Genomic DNA, 19,743 nt, shown 5'->3' on the forward strand with positions numbered 1-19,743 from the left:
TTTACGCTCGTGAATCTGTCACGCTCGTGCGTAAATACTGCGTTTTTTTCGCAACGGAAATTCAGTTGTGGAAAATCAGCAGCAAATACAGTAGCAGCAAAGTGGATGAGATAAAAAAAAATCTCATGCACGCGCTGCGTAAATATTGAGAGTAAAAAACGCTCAGAAATTGACCTGCGGTGCGGAATTTTATTTCGCAGCTTGTCAATTGTATTTGCGTAAACGCTGCTTATTTTTTGTGAGTTTTCCCCATTGAATTTGATGAAGAGGTTAAATAGCAGATTTTGCGGTTTTTTTCGGCGGGTTCGGAGCGATTCCGCCGCAAAAAACGCAACTCATTAAAAAAGAAAAATCTCATACTTACCTGTGTTCCTCCCTTCAGTGCGGCCGCCTGGGATGACGTTTCATTCCATGTGACCTCTGCAGCCAATCACAGGCTGTAACGGCGGTCACATGGGATGAAACGTCATGCTAGTAGGCAGACTAAGTGCTGCAGTTTTCCGCAGCGTAAATTCTGGGCGAAAAACGGCACCACAGTTTGGTGTGCTTTTTCGCCCGCAATTCCCTGAGGCGCACAGGGCGGATACACTGCGTGCTTTTATGCAGCGTATCCGTCACGTGTGAACTCAGCCCCTGGCCGGATTCACATGAGCATGTACGTTTTGCGCGCGTAAAAAACGTGGCCAATTGTGCGCACAAAAGATCCATAAAAGCTCCGTGTGTCAGCAGCGTATGATGCGTGGCTGCGTGATTTTTGCGCAGCCGCCATCATTATGACACTCTGTTTTTATGTTTGTAAACAGAAAAGCACGTGGTGCTTTTCTGTTTTCATTCCTAGTTTTGACTGCTGTAGCGCGCATCACACGCGGCACACGGAAGTGCGTCCGTATGCCGTGCGGACATACGCTGCGTGAAAATCACTGACAGTCTGAACGGCCCCATTGATTAACATAGGTCCGTGCGACGCGTGTTGCACGTACATATATCCCGTTCGTCTGAATAAGCCCTAAAGGTAACACGTCACCACTTTTCCTTATCTGAAATAGATAGATCAGTGTTCAGCTCCTCTAGACCAGTGAACTCCAGCCTGTGGCCTACCAGCTGTTGTAAAACTACAACACCCAGCATGCCCTGATAGCCTTTCTCTATATAACTGTTGTAGAACTACAACTCTCAGCATATGCTCATAGCTCCCATGTGTCCCTCTTTTGGAGGGGCAGTCGCTACTTTTGAACTAAGTCCCTCTTTGCTCCATCAATGTCCTTATTTTTGACATGGAATAAAGATTTGCATGAATAAACTTGCCCCAGAAACGATCTATCTGTATATTAGACCCCAACTTGTATATTATTTCATCATTTAGTGCAATTCGGATATTACATTTTTTTATATTGATGGTGATTCTTCTGCTAATATTTAATATAAAAACTATTCACGTGTATAGATATAGATGAAAAAATGGACCCATGTATTATAAATGTCCTTCAAGCGTCCAAAAAGTTGGGAGTCATTCATACACGGCCGGCTTCTGGTCGATCCTTTATTTAATAAGCTTCTACTACAGTCTTGCGTTTTTCTGGAGCAACTAGTAGTCGGCATTAGGACCCAGCGGGCTCCGGCTGTGAGCAGTTGTGTAGATCAGACAGAGCAAGAGGGTCCAGTTTAAATCTGTCTCTAATCTCTGCAACAGCAGCTCAGGCTCAGGCTCAGGAAGGCTGCTTCACCCGCTGTGCCCCCCTGCTCTGCCTGTCCCTGCTCTGCCCCCCCACCCAACTGCCTCTCCTTGCCTCCCCCTCTCCTAAAGGAGATGTCACAGCCTCTGTACAATGGAAGCAGCAGATAGGACCACAGAGCCGGCTACCTCCAGTAGCTGAGGACGCCTGATCTTTCCTGGTACGAGGCACAAGATGAAGACACTGCTGGTAAGTCAATTATTGCAATTAATTCTCTGATCCTATTGGGGGTGCAGGGTGCCCAGAAAGGTGCGAGGTTGCCAGTCGTCTCAGCTCAGCAGATTCATTGTTAAAACTTTCCAAGACACCTTTGTTGGCATCGTAAGAGCAGACAATAGGGAGCAGTGGGGTACTGTTTATTGTGGGGCACATAGGGGGAACTAATTAATCAATTGCATCCAGTTGCCATGAGTACCAGCAAGATCTTCCAGATTAAGTCCCACAAGACACGCTGGTACTTGTGGTTCCACAACAGCTGGAGACTTATAAGCCGCCTGGCCGATAGAATCTCAGCTGGGGTTCAAGTTTAGTCTCTTTATTTAGAACTTAAGACATGTGACTGGTGCCGTTCTTGTCTTCACTTGTAAAAGCGAATGACCTTAGAGGCGTCGGGGACCGAAGTGCAGACACTTTAAGGGGGTCACCTGGGGGTAGTGGAGATGACCAGACTGTAAGATAAATGGGTAATAGACCTACTATAAGGGGTAACTTCTGAGGGGTCTGAGGTTAACCCATACAAACAGGGGGTCCCTAAAAGCAAAATGCTTTCCAACATAGCGTAATTGGGTCTTAGTTTCTTCCCTAAATATTGGACGGGGACAGTAGAGATTCGTGGCCCCCCGGTTACATCATACTTTGTAATGGGATGTTATCAGCGCTCCTGTTTGGGAAGGACTGTACAATAGTCCCAGTTGGGGGGGGGGGGGCACACTTTACAATATTGGGCAGTGGACTCTTAGTGTCACCCCGTTAATTAAGAGGGGCTGCAAAGTTACATAGTCGGTAAATTATACACTGACATCTAACACAATATATCAGAGGCATGTGCCAGTGTATACAGTGCCCTATAGATGCCAAGGGTAATGTATTTAGCAACAGCCTGTATAAAATAGATGGTAACAGTGCTTCTTCTGTATACAGCGCCATGGGCTGGCAGTCTTGCTGGCACTCAGCACCATGTGTACCAGTCTGGTGATCATGTACAGCAATATGGGCAGCGTGAAAGAACAGAGCCCTCAGCATTCATCATCAGCCGCCAGGAAAGAGAGCAGGATAAGCACCAAGGAGTACACCCCGAGCCCTGTCCTGGAGGGGTACATCAGCGTCTCCAACCACAAGGTAAGGAGAAGATATACTTATCCCAGGCTGGCAGTCTGCCATGCAGCATCTTTATGTGCTGCTCTCATACTGATTAATGACGCTCGCTGGCACTTTTGAGGTGGGGGGCACTGCTGCTTGAATGGGCGCTGGATAACATTGATTTCATATTTAACATGCGGAGAAACTTGTGCTGGGCGATCGGCTGCAGGTTTCCAGCTGGTATTACTGTATTCTTTTCATTGGCAGTGCAGGTCGGTGGTGCCAGCCCAGGCGTCTGTGTGTGCCACATTGGGATCTCATGTTTACCAGAGCCAGTGGCCTTTAACTGGAAGGCAAATGCTGCATTAAATCTCAGCATTACAGAAGCAGCTTAATCTCCCAGACAGAGAGCGAGGCAAAAAAAAGCAACAGGGATCTTCCCAGCGATGCCACTTTATGCTGCTCGCTATTATTTGATTTTCCCCACCTCCCTCTCTTTACTGACCCCAGGGACCTCCCACTCTTGTTATTCACTTTGACAGCTTTCGGTACAGAAGCCAAGGGGGAATTCTGGGAGTGAATGCAAATCTCTACTTTTTGGTACTTTATTTCGTAACAGCGACAAATGTAACATTTGATGATCACTTGAGACTAGAGGTTGTGCGCGGTCGTCGTGTATCCTTATAGAATCGCATCGGTGTGGCCCATTATGGAGAACTAGATTGTGGAGTAAGACCTACAGGTGCAAATGTATTAACAATGGCGCTATTCTTATTTCTGTGTTACTAATATTCCTTTAAATACCGCACAATGGTTGATAAATATGAATTTAGCATACACAATGATGATACATATGTTGCAAAAATGCCTACTTCTTAGCCACGCCCCTCTAAAAAAAAAACTGTTTGGAAAAATGGCGGAAACAAAAATCACGTTTGACTTGAAATTACCTCTGAGATGTGGTTACCTCTGACATCATGGGTTGTGTTGCGAATGGTATTATTGGTTGGCTTCATTATATTTAGAGTTTATGTATGTTTATACATGGAGGCAAACACGTCATAAGACAGGTCTTATGTGCATAACCACTTTTCTATGTGAGTTTTCCCTGGGAATCAGCTGATTGCCGTGGATTCGATGTTGGAAGCTGAAACTGGCCGTACAATTTTACTGCAGCAGCCACTGCAGGGGAAATGTGGTATTGCATGGTGACCATTCAGATTAATGGTCACACTGAGTCCTCCAGAGTTCAAGCCACTCTTTGTATTGTCTGATTTCTGTCTAATAGAGGAGGGTCCATAGTCATACACATATGCAGAGCATTAAAAAAAATGGGTTGTCTTAATGGGACAGCCCCTTAAAAACCGATGACCATGTAGTTGAAATTTTTTTTGAGACTGATACCCATACCTAAGACACTCTTGAATTAATTAAAGGGGTGTGGCAGTTTATAGTGGGGGTGTAGTCTGTTGAAATTAGTTCACCATGTATATCAGACTTACATTTTTTTACATTTTTTTTTATCCTATTCAAAATTTTTATTGGTTTTAAAACAAACCAGTATAAAACACAGTTGGAAGAAATACTTTCACAAGAAAGAAAGAGAAAATAACAAATGGGGGTAAAGCGCCAACAAAGAGGTGAGCAACACATCCTATGACAAGCGATGGTATATATCAGCAGCATAATGAACAGGAGCATTGCATAATAATGAAATAGAAACATAAGGACAACTTAGACAAAGTGTAACGACATCCTACGAACGCAGTCACAGGGTGCGAAGCTTCTCCAAATTAGACAAAGGAGGGGGAAGGAAAAAACAGAAGGAGGACAAACAAGGGCAGGCGAGGGATATGGCAGGGCAAAGGTCTGGACTCCAGTTCCGGATTATTATGCGTAGAGAGAGGTGAGAGCAGTTATTCGTATGGCATAGGCATGGTTGATGCAGACAAAACGACACAAAGTAACGATCAATGTCTCCCTAGTCTAAAGTAGATTCGTATGAAGGAGGGTTGGGTCTCAAGTCACTAGAGTGAGATATGTGGGAGAAGAGAGAAACGTAGTCCAGTGGGACCATGTAGAGGTGTATCGTATAGAGGCAGCTGGGGATTGTGACATCAGGTGTTCCATCCTCTTTATCATGGCAACCTCCTGGAACCACTCGTCCAGCGTTGGAGGATCCACGGTTTTCCATTTACGTGGGATGACTGACTTGACAGCCTGGAGGAGGTTCCTAGTTGGGGACCGTTTATAAATGGGTAATGGCATAGGGAACATGAATAGAAGAGCCGCTTCGGGGGAATTTTGGATTAACACCTCAGTGACTTCTGATATGGTTTTGAGTACAGCATCCCAAAAGCTCCGCAAGAGAAGCAACTCCACCAAATGTGAGACATGGAGACGTCTGTGGCTCCACAGCGCCAACAATTGTCTGGTACGGATGGATACCATTTATGGAGGGCAGTAGGGACGCGATACCACCTAGGAAATAATTTTATAACTGGTTTCCTGAGCCCTTATGGCAATGGAGACCTTTTGGGAAAGGAAAAAACACTGTTTCCACTGCGCGTCAGTGAATGTTTTGTTCAATTCTTTTTCCCAAGCTTTGCAAAAGGATGGGAGTTGTTGAGAATGTTGGGAACAGAGTAGTTTATATAGTATGTAGATCGTGTGTGTGGGGGGCAGGGTAGAAACAAATAAGCGTTCAAAATCTGTTAGCGTACGGTGAAGGTGGGCTTGACGTTTTGTTACAGTATAAAAGTGTTTTAATTGGGTATATTCAAACATGTGGCGTGTTGAAGGTGCTTCAGTTGGGAAGATCGTGGCCAATGGGAGTAGGGAGGATTCGGAAAGGACTTGAGTAAAGTACATGGGATTGATGGACGACCTGCCTAGGAAGGAGAGGTGGGCCTCATCTGCAGGGAATACTGGGTTGTCAGTAACGGGGGTTAAGGGCCCCAGTGGGTCTATGAGAGAACCTCTCACCACTGAAGAGCGTATTGCCAAAAAGAGTTAGGGAGACAACAAATGGGGCTTGAGTTGGTCCATTCCTAGGCGAGGTCCATGTCCACGGCAGAGTGGACAGGGAACGGGTAGAATTTTATCTTTCTAAAAAGATGTAGGACAAGTCGGCAGAGCTTGTTTTATATCAATCTGTAGTATTGGAGAGATATGAATGAATATTCCCCCAGACATTGCTACAATAAATTAAAGTTGTTTTGTTTTTTTATGGATCCAGAAATTGTCCTATGACCGTTGTGGTAAATCAGCCCTATCGAGGATTGTACAACACTCTTGCATCGTGTATTGCAAAGCCAAGTTTGTAATTTAGCTCCAGTCTTTGATACTTTATGGGAAATTCCACTTAAATGAAAAAAAATCATAGATACATGTCAAAAGATAACGTTTTAGTAAGTCCATGAGCTGGGGGCCACAATGCCCGGTTCTCCTAAGCCGCTTTAGTATTGCTCAGGGATTTCTGGTGCAAGGAATTATTGATGGACTAGTGGTGATGAAGCGACATTAATGGCCTTATCTCTCGAATGTGAAAAACTAATGATGCTTTGAAGAGTGTATTGTGTCACAGCTTTAAAGTGCTGGAAATTTCCAAGTGTCAATGGGGTAGGAGAATTGTACAGCAGTCCTGGTCCTGTCTACTTATTGTAGGTTTAATTTGAGGTTCCAACTCCTAAGCCCCCCACCGGTTTTATCTTGTGACATGTCTATATGGCATTAAAATTATAAGGGCAGGTGGAAAAACCTGTTCAGATGCCAGGGTCCAATGGGCTTTAGGGCCAGTAGCAATCTGGGTAAACATTTTCTTTCCTTTTCTTTTCTTTCCTTTCTTTTCTTCTCCCTCCCTTTATTCCTTCCCGTCTTTTCCTCCCTCCGTTTCCTTTCCTTATTCCCTTCATTCCATCTTTCTGTCTTCCCTACTTTTCCTCCTTCCTTCCTTCTCTCCCTTCCTCTTTTACCTTTCCTTCCTTCCTACTGTACCTCCCTTCCCTTCATCCCTTCTTTATGTCTTCCCTGCTTTTTTTCCTCTCTCCTCTCCTCCTCTCCCTTCATCCCCTCTTTATGTATTCCCTTCTTTTCCTCCCTCCATTTCCTTTTCTTCTTCTTCTTCCCTACACTGCTGCTCCCTTCATCTCTTCTTTATGTCTTCCCTGCTTTTCCTCCCTGCCTTATTCCCTACTGTTCCTCTCTTCCCTTCCTTCCATCCTTCCCTTCCAAAAGTTTTGTGGGGTTTGAGATATTTGTATATTTATGGAATAACATCCTCCATTATTACAGGCCCTCAGGCTTATTGGCCTTAGCGTCTATGACTGTGGGCAATGTAGGGGTTAATATGGGTACAGTAGGGCTAGGGGAAGTTAGATCCCCCCCTTTTTTTACTCTAAGAGAATGGCAGGGTAGCCTATAGGAATTTAGGTTCCCTCCTACAGAGCGGCTGTAGGGGGAATAGAGGCGGTTTTACCCCCCTCCTCCTTGCCTGGGTTTATAAGGCAAGGGTGGGAGGGCATCTTCCTCTTTGACCGTCACTTGTCCCACCCTCCCTATTGACTGTTATGTGTGTATTGAAAAAAAAAATAATGTAATAACATAATATATATGTGTTTAAAAAAAAAAGAGAAAAAGAACTTTTAAAAAAAAGAGTAATACAAATAAAAATGTTTTTTTTTAAATTTCCAATATGAAAACAAAGGAATAGACGTTTTTTTGGTTTACGCTCTGTGAGGCGTTTTTTGTCATCTTGTGCATATGTACTTCCTCTTTGTCAGTTTGCCAGGACGTTGTTGTCCTGTTATTTCATGTTTTGTATGGGGAATTACTGGTGTCACAGCAGGCGGTGTTGGGTAGAGAGCTGACCTTCATGCCCTGCCCTAGGCGTGCTGGCATTCGGGTAATAATAGGAATACTTTGTTGCAATCGGTTATTGTTATAAATAAAAGCAAGATAATAAACAAATATAAATATAATAAAGCTGTGGCCGACCCTCGTGTCAACCCACGTTTTAAATAAAGTAAGCCTTGTTGTGTTCTTGTTATAGGGCTACTTATTTTCCCAAGCCAAATGGGGGTATCAGCGGTGTGCACACAGTCTAGGGTTGTTAATGTATTTCTTATGGCAGGATCCTGTCTGAACAGGTTTCTATGTCTCCTTTATAGTTATTAGTTTTATTGTAGCTACTCATGTGTAAGTGGAACATATGCTGTGACATTGAGATGCACTTCGGACAATTCACATATCCATTAATCCTGAAAGCAGAAAAGTGCTGTTACCTGCCGTAGACTAGACACCTGTAGCTGAGACAGGGAACCAGAATGCAGAACATGTTTTAGTGGGGGGGATTAAAAAAGAAAATAATACGATATAAAAAAAGCAGTTGTATCCATGCAGTGCGACATATTAGAACTAGCAATGTCCTTATACTATGTAGCCGGGGCTACAAGGCACAAAGCAACAACTCTCAGCTGTAGCATTTTATGTCACCCGTCGGCAATAGTCTGCAACAGTCCACTATGTAGGGGTGGTCAGGACCACGTCCATGAATGGGTGGGACTGAGTTGATTCAGCCACATCACGTGGGCCACTCTTGTATGCTACTGTATGGCTACAGGTGAATTTTTTGAAGTCCTTGCTCATGAGGACAAGGACAACTAATTTTTGTAGTCTGTGGCAACACTGCATTTAGTGACTGACCTAAAAATTTAAAAAAGTTTAATTGGCAAAGCTGTATTTTTTTTTACCCAAAATGAGAATGAATCCGAAATGAGGAAAAAGAAAAGGAATAGTATATAATCAGTATTTTCCTTTTTCCTACTTCCTCAGCTTAGCATAAAGCCAGCCATGTAAATAAAGCCAGTCCTGATTCCGTCTCTGAATGCAGAAGCACCTACATTGTAAAATATAAGGACACCAGGTAATTTCCACCTCATATTTACAAAGTTGCTACCCGTCCTAATTTAAAGGCTATGTAAACCTTTGAAATAGTTTTTTTAATAAAAATGTCTATCTGTGTGTTTGGTTCAATTTTCTAATTACTTTTTATTAAATACATTTTTATTTTTACTTTTGAGATACAGCTGCTTTCTATCCTGTATACAGAGCAGCTGTATCTAGCACTGAGACCTGAATCCGCCAGGTCCGCGGGACTGACGGGTTCAGTGTCAGCGGGTCCTGCGTGTCTCTGATCCTGTGACAGGATCTACCTGTAATCGATAACATCTACTGTGAGTTATGAACTTTGATGTGATCGGTAATAGCTCGATCCTCTGTGGACCTGGCAGATTCAGGTCTCAGCACTAGATACAGCTGCTCTGTATACAGGATACAAAGCAGCTGTATCTTAAAGTAAAAATTATTTTTTAATAAAAAGTATTCAAAAAGTTGCACCAAACACATTGATAAATATGTTATCTTTTTTTTTTTTAAACTGTTTCAATGGTGTATATAGCCTTCAAGCCAATGGGATACGTTTTTCCATACTAAGGAATATACAGACTTAGTTGTAACAAGAAATAAATGTGGACCAGATGCCTCTTTGTTTTGGCTGAGGGACGGTCACAGATTTTAGTTCTTACTATACTGGTTCTTTAATTATTCATATACAAATAACACCTGATATCTGACCACCGGACTCTCGGTGCGCATGTTCGTATCTGGTCACAGTGTCTCTGCGCTGATATAGCTATAGGGGGAGCAGTCACACCTGGGCTATGGTCTTTGGGGGCCAATGGGCGCTTCTGCCATATCTACTTTACACAACCACCAGGTTCTGGACCATTTGGCACCTGGCGTATAAAGTTACTGGGTTGTTTTGCTACAGTGGCACCCAAAGATTTGTTAACGTACATGTATTTGATTTTGCAGCAAAAGGTTAATGCACAAGTGAATTTTTACAATAACAAAATTCCCAGTAAGAAAAGGGATATCAATATTTTGGGAAATTGAACCATCACGGGTCTGGTCTGCGTTACATGTGACCCATGCAGGAAGGTTTTGCTTGTGTTAACTCCACATTTATTATTCAGAGAATTACATAAAGGGCAGTGACCTTCACTGAAAATTGGATGCGAGTGCAGAATGTGTTTGGCTTCCAGGTCCCTCTTGCCAAATCAGCTGACATAGTCGTTTTTTCAAGAATTTAATTATTTTTGGTTGAACTAAGACAATAGATATATAGATGATATCTCCAGATACAGACAGAAAAACCCTCCAGATTTATCTTAGACAATTTTGAAGTAAAGTGTAGGGATGGAGTAAAGGAGAACAACCAGAAGTGTTATCTAAATGGCCCCTCGTCTCCATCAGACATTGAATTGTTTTTATTCGCTTCTTATTACTTACTGAAGCTATAGACCCAAAGTTTGCAGCATCTCTGTTTCTGTGTCCCTATGAAAACACTTCCTGACTTTGGTCTGAAGTTTTCTCCTATACATATGGATATTGTAAAGCATTTTTGGGGTTTTCGAGTATTCCATATTAAGAAACTGCATTCTTGCTTAATTCTCCATTTAGGAAGCAAATGAACAATAAAAGATAAATCAGTGCAAAGGTGCCCGTACCTTTTTATAGGGGTTGTCCCACAATTAAATATCATATGGATTGTATAGATAATAAAATAATAGTACAATGTTTGCCATTGATATGCTGTTAAAAAAACGATTCAGCGAAGTTATGCCATTTGCTCACAGAGTATGGCGCCACCTTGTGTTCCAAGTGTATAGCAATGTGCTCGTCCATCTATTGATCAGAGTGCTGGTGGACATGCATGCTCAGTCACTCTACCCACAGCCAGTACTCCGTATAGTGATCCTCTCTCTGGCACTGGTGCCAGTGCTGTTTAATATATCAGTTGATATACTGAATTGGATGAATGTATATATGGTCCAAGCTAAATAAAATAAATGTGCACAAGGCCCCGGGACCAGATGGGTTACACCCTAGAGTTCTTAAAGAGCTTAGTTCAGTTATTTCTGTCCCCCTCTTCAGAATATTCAGAGATTCTCTAGTGACTGGTATAGTGCCAAGGGACTGGCGCAGGGCAAATGTGGTGCCTATTTTCAAAAAGGGCTGTAGGTCTTCCCCGGGTAATTATAGACCAGTAAGCTAAACATCCATCGTGGGGAAAATGTTTGAGGCGCTATTGAGGGACTATATACAGGATTATGTGACAAAAAATAGTATTATAAGTGACAGCCAGCACGGTTTTACTAAGGACCGAAGTTGTCAAACTAACCTGATCTGTTTTTATGAAGAGGTGAGCAAAAGCCTAGACAGAGGGGCCGCTGGGGATATAGTGTTTTGGGATTTTGCAAAGGCATTTGACACTGTCCCCCATAGACGTCTAATGGGTAAATTAAGGACTATAGGTTTAGAAAGTATAGTTTGTAATTGGATTAAGAATTGGCTCAAGGACCGTATCCAGAGAGTTGTGGTCAATGATTCCTACTCTGAATGGTCCCCGGTAATAAGTGGTGTACCCCAGGGTTCAGTGCTGGGACCACTATTATTCAACTTATTTATTAATGATATAGAGGATGGGATTAATAGCCCTATTTCTATTCTTGCAGATGACCCCAAGCTATGTAGTAATGTTCAGTCTATGGAAGATGTTTGTGAATTGCAAGCGGATATGGACACACTGAGTGTTTTGAGGTTTAATGTAATTAAATGTAAAGTTATGCATCTTGGTTCCAACAACCTGCAGGCATCATATGTCCTAGGGGGAGCGACACTGGGGGAGTCACTTGTTGAGAAGGAACTGGGTGTACTTGTAAATCATAAACTAAATAACAGCATGCAATGTCAATCAGCTGCTTCAAAGGCCAGCAGGATATTGTCATGTATTAAAAGAGGCATGGACTCACGGGACAGGGATGTAATATTACCGCTTTACAAAGCATTAGTGAGGCCTCATCTAGAATATGCAGTCCAGTTCTGGGCTCCAGTACATAGAAAGGATGAAAAAAATACAAAGAAGAGCAACGAAGCTAATAAGGGGCATGGAGAATCTAAGTTATTAAAAGAATTAAACCTATTTAGCCTTGAAAAAAGACGACTAAGGGGGGACATGATTAATTTATATAAATATATTAATGGCACATACAAAAAAATATGGTGAAATCCTGTTCCATGTAAAACCCCCTAAAAAAGGGGCACTCCCTCCGTCTGGAGAAAAAGGTTCAACCTGCAGAGGCGACAAGTCTTCTTTACTGTGAGAACTGTGAATCTATGGAATAGTCACCACAGGAGCCGTCACAGCAGGGACAGGAGATGGCTTTAAAAAAGGCTTACATAATTTCCTAGAACAAAAAAATATTAGCTCCTATGTGTAGAAATTTTAACTTCCCTTTTCCCGTCCCTTGGTTGAACTTGATGGACATGTGTCTTTTTTCAGCCGTACTAACTATGTAACTGCAGAGCAGCCAATAGAAATAGCTTTTTGACCTGCTTGTCAGGGAAGGAGCAGAGCCTCTGCAGTAGAATAGCAGTATAGCTGAGAAACAAGATTCTGGTGTTTAAAGGATACCTGTAAGTGCCAGGTTTGCTGTAAGCTAAAACAATATTCTGGCTAATGCAAAGGCAATTGAAACATTTCTGGAATAGTCTTTAAATGTATGTGTAACAGAAAAGCAAAAACAATAATGAAAACCTGATTGGAGAAAATATGCCCTAACCTGCAGGAAAATGTCATTAAAGTTCCGGAAGTCTCTAATATTGTGCATGTAAATGGCAGTCGCTGGAGTCCTGGGGACAATTCATTTACTGCACAGTTGTTTGCAAATAGCTAAACAGTGAAAATGTAGATGAGGTCTGAAATTTGGCTGTCCCAAAAAATCATGTGTCAAAACAGAAAACAGCGTTGGAAGAAGGACGCCACTTGTCACTAATGAGCTGCTGTTGCTGGGAAAGTGGCACAATATCTGATAACTTTTTCATAAGACTTCTCCATGATGCCTGGGGTATTATACTGCTACCTAAACAAAATATGACTATTCCCTGACCCATGACTACAGAGGGTCCAATGTATCAAAGTTATAGGGGGTGCAGAGGTAGAGGTTGCACCCGGGCACTGTTAAAGACCATATTCCTCTGCAGACTCTAACCACCCAAGACCAAGCTAGAATGCACCGCCTTTCTCTAGTGGAGCCCATAGCAGCTGCATTTATGATACGTGTGCCCTTAGATATGGCGCATGCCACCTGACACCCTCATATACTAGGCTACAAGTTATAACACATTGATACAAAATGTTGTACTAAGGTTAGGGTAAACCCCGACCCTTGAGCCCACCAGAGAAAAGGATCCTGAAGATCCAGCCCCAACATGTACATGCTCCCCTTTTAATTGAACACAGGTCAAACTTTTTGGGGAAATAACCCTAAAGTAGTAAAAATAATACATCGGTAGTAAGCGGTCTACTCCAGCTTGACATTGGGTTCTCCGCTACTAGACCTCAAGGGCCATGGTGTGGCCTGGCCTCATCATGTCAGAACCTAGGATCACAAAAGTATCAGTAGTACAAAAATAATTGAAGCATGAAAAGGGCCTTAAAGTGAATGTCCACCTTTAAACATAATTTTGTAGTTTTATTCGAATCTAAAATTGTGCTGCTTTATCCCATAAAATATCTTTATAGGAGCTCCTTTTAAAAAACAAAACATAGAGTTAAATAGTAAAAATTTGTCTCCCTACAGTCACCACTAGGGGGTGCTTCAATTGAACTCAATAATAAATCTGTATGCAGAAAACTCCTAAGCTCCCCCTAGTGGTGGCTGCTGGAATCCAGAATTGTATCATTTAACTGTGAGAAGGGAAACCAGGCATATAGAGCTTTGTTTTACAAAAGCAGAGCTTTGACCCCTCATGACGGGTTTCCCTTTTAATTATTCATCATTGTCTAGACAGAATAGCGCTCCCTAGTGTTCAAATCATATTAAGTCATAAGACTTCTTGTTTTTATATTCTTGCATGTTTAATTATTATAATAGAATGTATTATAATGGGGAGACGGGCCGTCTTCTGAATGTTTGTATTGTCAGATTGTATTACATTGTGGTTGTGATATTTCATTATTATGGGCACCCGGTCAGTATGAGGGTAATTTACAGAGCAGCATAAGGAACAAAACAAAGATGTTGGTTCAGGTTTATTGGTCAGCGACTAATGGATTGGTTTACGTGACATTTTAATGGTTTTTTTTCCGGCATTCTTACTAAGAATGGTTATTTACTTCATCACTGGATGGATTCCCATATACATAAATGATGTGATTTGGAACATTAAGCTGATGTTAGATAAAGACGCTTCTAGCAGCAGTTTTCTGATTAGAACAGAAGAGTCTGCAGATTATGACACCGGAGCCCATACTTCTAGAGCGTCGCACGCAGGGACCGAGCTTAAAAAATTGAGATGGAAGGGAGAATAGAAGCTCTGAAGGACACGTTTTCATTTTGCAGAACAAAAACACATCGAGCAGCTTTCCCGCTTTCACACATTTTGCTTGGCTGGCTTTGACACATTTTTTAAGTTAATAGATTCTGCTGGGTTTGTCATACAGTTCTGTGTAGGACAAAAATACAGATGTAGCAGAGCTGAGTGTGTTATATGGCACTATATAAAAAAAAGTCCAAAAATTTGAATAATTATTTGTTTACACATTACCCACAGTCCAACTATCCTGATTTTCACAGAAAAGACCCAATTCTAGGACTGAGAAAGGGTAAAGCTTTAAAGGCTATATGCACATTTGCAAACAATTTCTTACATGCTTAAAAATATTTCAAATAAAAATTAAGTTTGCAAAAAGTCTTATTTAAGGATGACAACATTTTGTGTCTACAGCTTCTATGCAGACGTATGTGTCTCCATGGTTACAGTCTACAAACAAATCCTGTGCAGTCTGATCCTGAATACTGTCATAATTCTCTCCATCTGTCCCCTACTCTTTGCTAGCGTTCCTTCAGTAAGAAGTAAGGGGTTAGGTGGACATACCCTTTAAGAGAAAAGTATAGGATTCAGTAAATGGCATTTCTTAGGATAGAACTTGATTTCTTTCCAAATTTTCTGAAAGGTTTTGTCATCCAGTTTTATGTGGGATGAAAATACAGATATAGCAGAACTGAATTTGGAGTCCTGGATATCTATTGTGAATTTATTTTTGTTTGTCCATAATTTCTGTTTCGAGATGTCTGATAATCTGGCACCATGGACTTAGTCAACTGTAAACTTAAAGGGTCATTCCATCTTATAAGGTTATAGCATATTGCTATCACTTTGGTCCAATCTGTGAGGACTTTCACCAATCCAGAGAATGAAGGGGCTGCAGCGATTCTAAGTTTTACCTCCACAGCAGCGTTCCCAGCCACCCGGCTGTGCAGGGAGCTGAAGACGGCACCATTAAAATGAATGCTGCAGTTCCCTGTACAGTGGGTGGCCGAAGTGCTGCAAGAACAAACAGCAATAAGTCAGTGCTGCGGCCCCTTCATTCTCAGGATCAGTGGAGAGTCCCAGAGGTCGTATCCCACTGATCATAAAGTGATGGCATATCCTTGCGATATGTAATCACTTTATAAGAGGGGAATACCCCTTTAACTGTAGCAACTAGTGTCAGGCAGCTGCTGCCGAGGCAAATAAAATCATGGGATGCATGAAGAGGGGAACTGCTGCACATCACGAAAACATAGACTCTGTTCACATTTGTGTTGTTCATTTTCATCGTTCTGCTCCGTCACAGGAGCAGAATAACAAAAGTGATGGATTTGTTGCATGATGGACACCAATTACACCCGATGGACCCCATTCACTAAAATGGGGTCTATTCTATTTCCGTCATGGTGTCCATCATTTTACCACACAAAATAGTTTTGCTTGAGCTATTTTATCTGCCGTTTTTGGCCACATCTGCGACATAGTAGAGTTTCAGCGGGTCTAAGCTGGTCAACAAAAGTAATAAAATGAACAAAGACCATTGGACCACCAGAGCGGTGGGGGGGGGGGGTATACCAGGTGAGTATGGTTTCTTTTGTAATTTTATCACATTCCCTGACTTTAGATAATTTTATTTTGGTCTTGGAAAACCCCTTTAATTATTTATACTTCTAGAATTTCACCCCTCCCCATCAAACCTCGGCTGAGGTCTACGGTTAATCAAAATGGCAGCTCATGACAATGCTACTCACAAATACCCTTTGTCAACTCCATATATGGGACTACTACTCCCATTGGAGGCTATTAAAGGCAGGCAATACACATTATGGGTACGAACATACATGGCATAAACGCTGGGGATTTTCCACAACTTATTAATTACGGAAAATTTGCAGCATATTACAGTAGCAGCAGTGTGGGTGAGGTTTAAACAAAAAAGCCGCCGAAAAAAACGCACATAAATTGACCTGCGGTGCGGTTTCCTCAACTGCAGCATGTCAATTAATGCTGCGGAATCGCGGCTCTTCTGTTGCGGGCTTTCCCATTGGATTCAATGGTGCGCTTAAACCCGCAACAAAGTGGTGTGTGTTGCGACATTTGCGGCGGGATCACAGCGATTCCGCCCCAAAAATCGCAAGTAAGAAAAAAAAACTTTATGCTTGCCCAGAGTTCCCTGCTTCTTCTCCAGTCTGGCCTCCTGGGATGACGTTTCATCCCATATGACCGCTGCAGCCAATCACAGCCTGCAGCGGTCACATGATCTACAACGTCATCCCAGGAGGCGGGCAGTGCGCAGATTTTACGGGCAGCATTTGCTGCGGTGTTCAGGGCGGATACGCAGCGCAGGTTGACGCAGCATGTCCGCCCAGCACACGCCATGTGGGTTCCTACCCTTTGTGACAGGAACACAATTTCACTGGGCCTGCTTCCTTCTTTTTGAAATGATCATCCATTAGGATAAGTAGATGTAGATTTAATTTCCCTTTATGAAATGATCATTATAATACCTGAGGTACAGAGACGTTCTCACAGTTCAGAGGGGACGTTTCTTCCTCTGATTTATGTCTAATGGAATGAAATTCTCCCTTTCTGCCTATATGTTAAGAGGATGAAAGAATTCATTATTTTACCCTAATAATTATAGGAATGACATGTCTCACGTCCCGCGCTCCTCAGGTCATTGCTCTAGTATAAAAATACAAGACACGTTGATGTTTTTAACAGATTTATGACTTCTCTTCATACATTATGCAAATTTTAATTCTAAAAAGGTTTTCCATCTGTCTGTGACCTAAGAGCATGACTTAAAGGGGTTTTCTAGAATCTTCTATAAATATAGGTCCTTCAGATTTCATCAGTTCAGACACCTATTCCACCACGCTGTATCTGTTTCTGGGGAATCTTTGTGACATCCAGCATGGCGGCCATTATAGTCTCTCCAAATGTTGTCACCCAGCTTTTCCGGATATCCTCATTAGATTGGGGAGCAGGGGAGATATCTAGGCTCCCATAAAAAAGCTGGGTGACAACCCCTACTGGGCCTGTAATAGCAGCTATTAGCATTGGAAGAAGCAGATGTAACTTATAAATGGCTGATTAGAATTTTATCTTGATAGAGGACGACTCAAGGACATATATTGGATTAGTTATTCTATTCTTGTATATAGGGGGCAGTATTATAGTAGTTATATTCTTGTACATAGGGGGCAGTATTATAGTAGTTATATTCTTGTATATAGGAGCAGTATTATAGTAGTTATATTCTTGTATATAGGGAGCAGTATTATAGTAGTTATATTCTTGTATATAGGGGGCAGTATTATAGTAGTTATATTCTTGTATATAGGAACAGTATTATAGTAGTTATATTCTTGTATATAGGAACAGTATTATAGTAGTTATATTCTTGTATATAGGAACAGTATTATAGTAGTAATATTCTTGTATATAGGAGAAGTATTATAGTAGTTATATTCTTGTATATAGGGGGCAGTATTATAGTAGTTATATTCTTGTATATAGGGGCAGTATTATAGTAGTTATATTCTTGTATATAGGGGCAGTATTATAGTAGTTATATTCCTGTATATAGGGTAAGTATTATAGTAGTTATATTCTTGTATATAGGGGGCAGTATTATAGTAGTTATATTCTTGTATATAGGCGGCATTATTATAGTAGTTATATTCTTGTATATAGGAGCAGTATTATAGTAGTTATATTCTTGTATATAGGGGCAGTATTATAGTAGTTATATTCTTGTATATAGGGGCGGTATTATAGTAGTTATATTCTTGTACATAGGGGGCAGTATTATAGTAGTTATATTCTTGTATATAGGAGCAGTATTATAGTAGTTATATTCTTGTATATAGGGGCGGTATTATAGTAGTTATATTCTTGTACATAGGGGCGGTATTATAGTAGTTATATTCTTGTACATAGGGGGCAGTATTATAGTAGTTATATTCTTGTATATAGGAGCAGTATTATAGTAGTTATATTCTTGTATATAGGGGCGGTATTATAGTAGTTATATTCTTGTACATAGGGGGCAGTATTATAGTAGTTATACTCTTGTATATAGGGGCAGTATTATAGTAGTTATATTCTTGTACATAGGGAGCAGTATTATAGTATATATATTCTTATACATAGGGGGCAGTATTATAGTAGTTATATTCTTGTATATAGGGGCAGTATTATAGTAGTTATATTCTTGTATATAGGGGCAGTATTATAGTAGTTATATTCTTGTATATAGGGGCAGTATTATAGTAGTTATATTCTTGTATATAGGGGCAGTATTATAGTAGTTATATTCTTGTATATAAAGGGCAGTATTATAGTAGTTATATTCTTATATGTAGAGGGCAGTATTATAGTAGTTATATTCTTGTATATAGGGGCAGTGTTATAGTAGTTATATTCGTATACATAGGGGGCAGTATTATAGTAGTTATATTCTTGTATATACTGTAGAGGGCAGTATTATAGTAGTTATATTCTTTTATATAGGAGCAGTATTATAATAGTTATATTCTTATATATAGGAGCAGTATTATAGTAGTTATATTCTTGTATATAGGGGGCAGTATTATAGTAGTTATATTCTTGTATATAGGGGGCAGTATTATAGTAGTTATATTCTTGTATATAGAGGGCAGTATTATAGTAGTTATATTCTTGTATATAGGGGCAGTATTATAGTAGTTATATTCGTATACATAGGGGGCAGTATTCTAGTAGTTATTGTTTTCCATTAGGGGCAGTAATAAAGTAATTATATTCCTGTCTATAGGAGTACAGAAGAAAAGGTTTAAACAACTCTGAAGGTAGAGAACCAGAAAAGCCCAAAAAAAGAAAGAACCCTTCAGCTTATAATGATTTTCTAAAACCTTCTCAGTAGGCATTTACTGTATGTATATAGTAGGCAGCTCACTCACACAGCCAGTAGCATATACCAGCAGCACCGTCAGTACTGATGCAGAAAAATAGAGAGAAATAGAAATGTGTGCTCCTCTCTGTGAAATCCACTTATATGTGATGAATAAATGAGGAAAACCACTCACCTTGTAAAAGATGGAGTAATCTTTATTTACAGCGCGTTTTGTAGTGCAGGGTCACTTCCTCAGGCATATAGGACAATCTGTAAGATGCTCAGGAATACCTAAATACTATCTATATATATTTACATATAAATGAAACAAAACCTTAAGCTTGCCGTACACATAAGAGAAAAGTCAACTGAAATGGCAGATTTTGGCAATTTCGG

At 41.0% G+C, this 19,743-nt stretch overlaps 1 protein-coding gene across 1 annotated transcript in view; it reads left to right on the plus strand.

The window, feature by feature from the left end:
* The first annotated feature begins 1,630 nt into the window (after nt 1-1,630).
* The window catches only part of ST6GALNAC5 (ST6 N-acetylgalactosaminide alpha-2,6-sialyltransferase 5), a 110,772-nt gene continuing 92,659 nt past the window's right edge, over nt 1,631-19,743 (plus strand). The window contains exons 1-2 of the mRNA XM_075832112.1: nt 1,631-1,922; nt 2,874-3,071. Of these exons, the coding sequence (XP_075688227.1) occupies nt 1,908-1,922; nt 2,874-3,071 (213 nt within the window). The 5' untranslated portion in view covers nt 1,631-1,907. The remainder of the gene's footprint in view (nt 1,923-2,873; nt 3,072-19,743) is intronic.

This window comes from Rhinoderma darwinii, chromosome 7, assembly GCF_050947455.1.
Source record: "Rhinoderma darwinii isolate aRhiDar2 chromosome 7, aRhiDar2.hap1, whole genome shotgun sequence".
Lineage (NCBI taxonomy): Eukaryota > Metazoa > Chordata > Amphibia > Anura > Rhinodermatidae > Rhinoderma > Rhinoderma darwinii.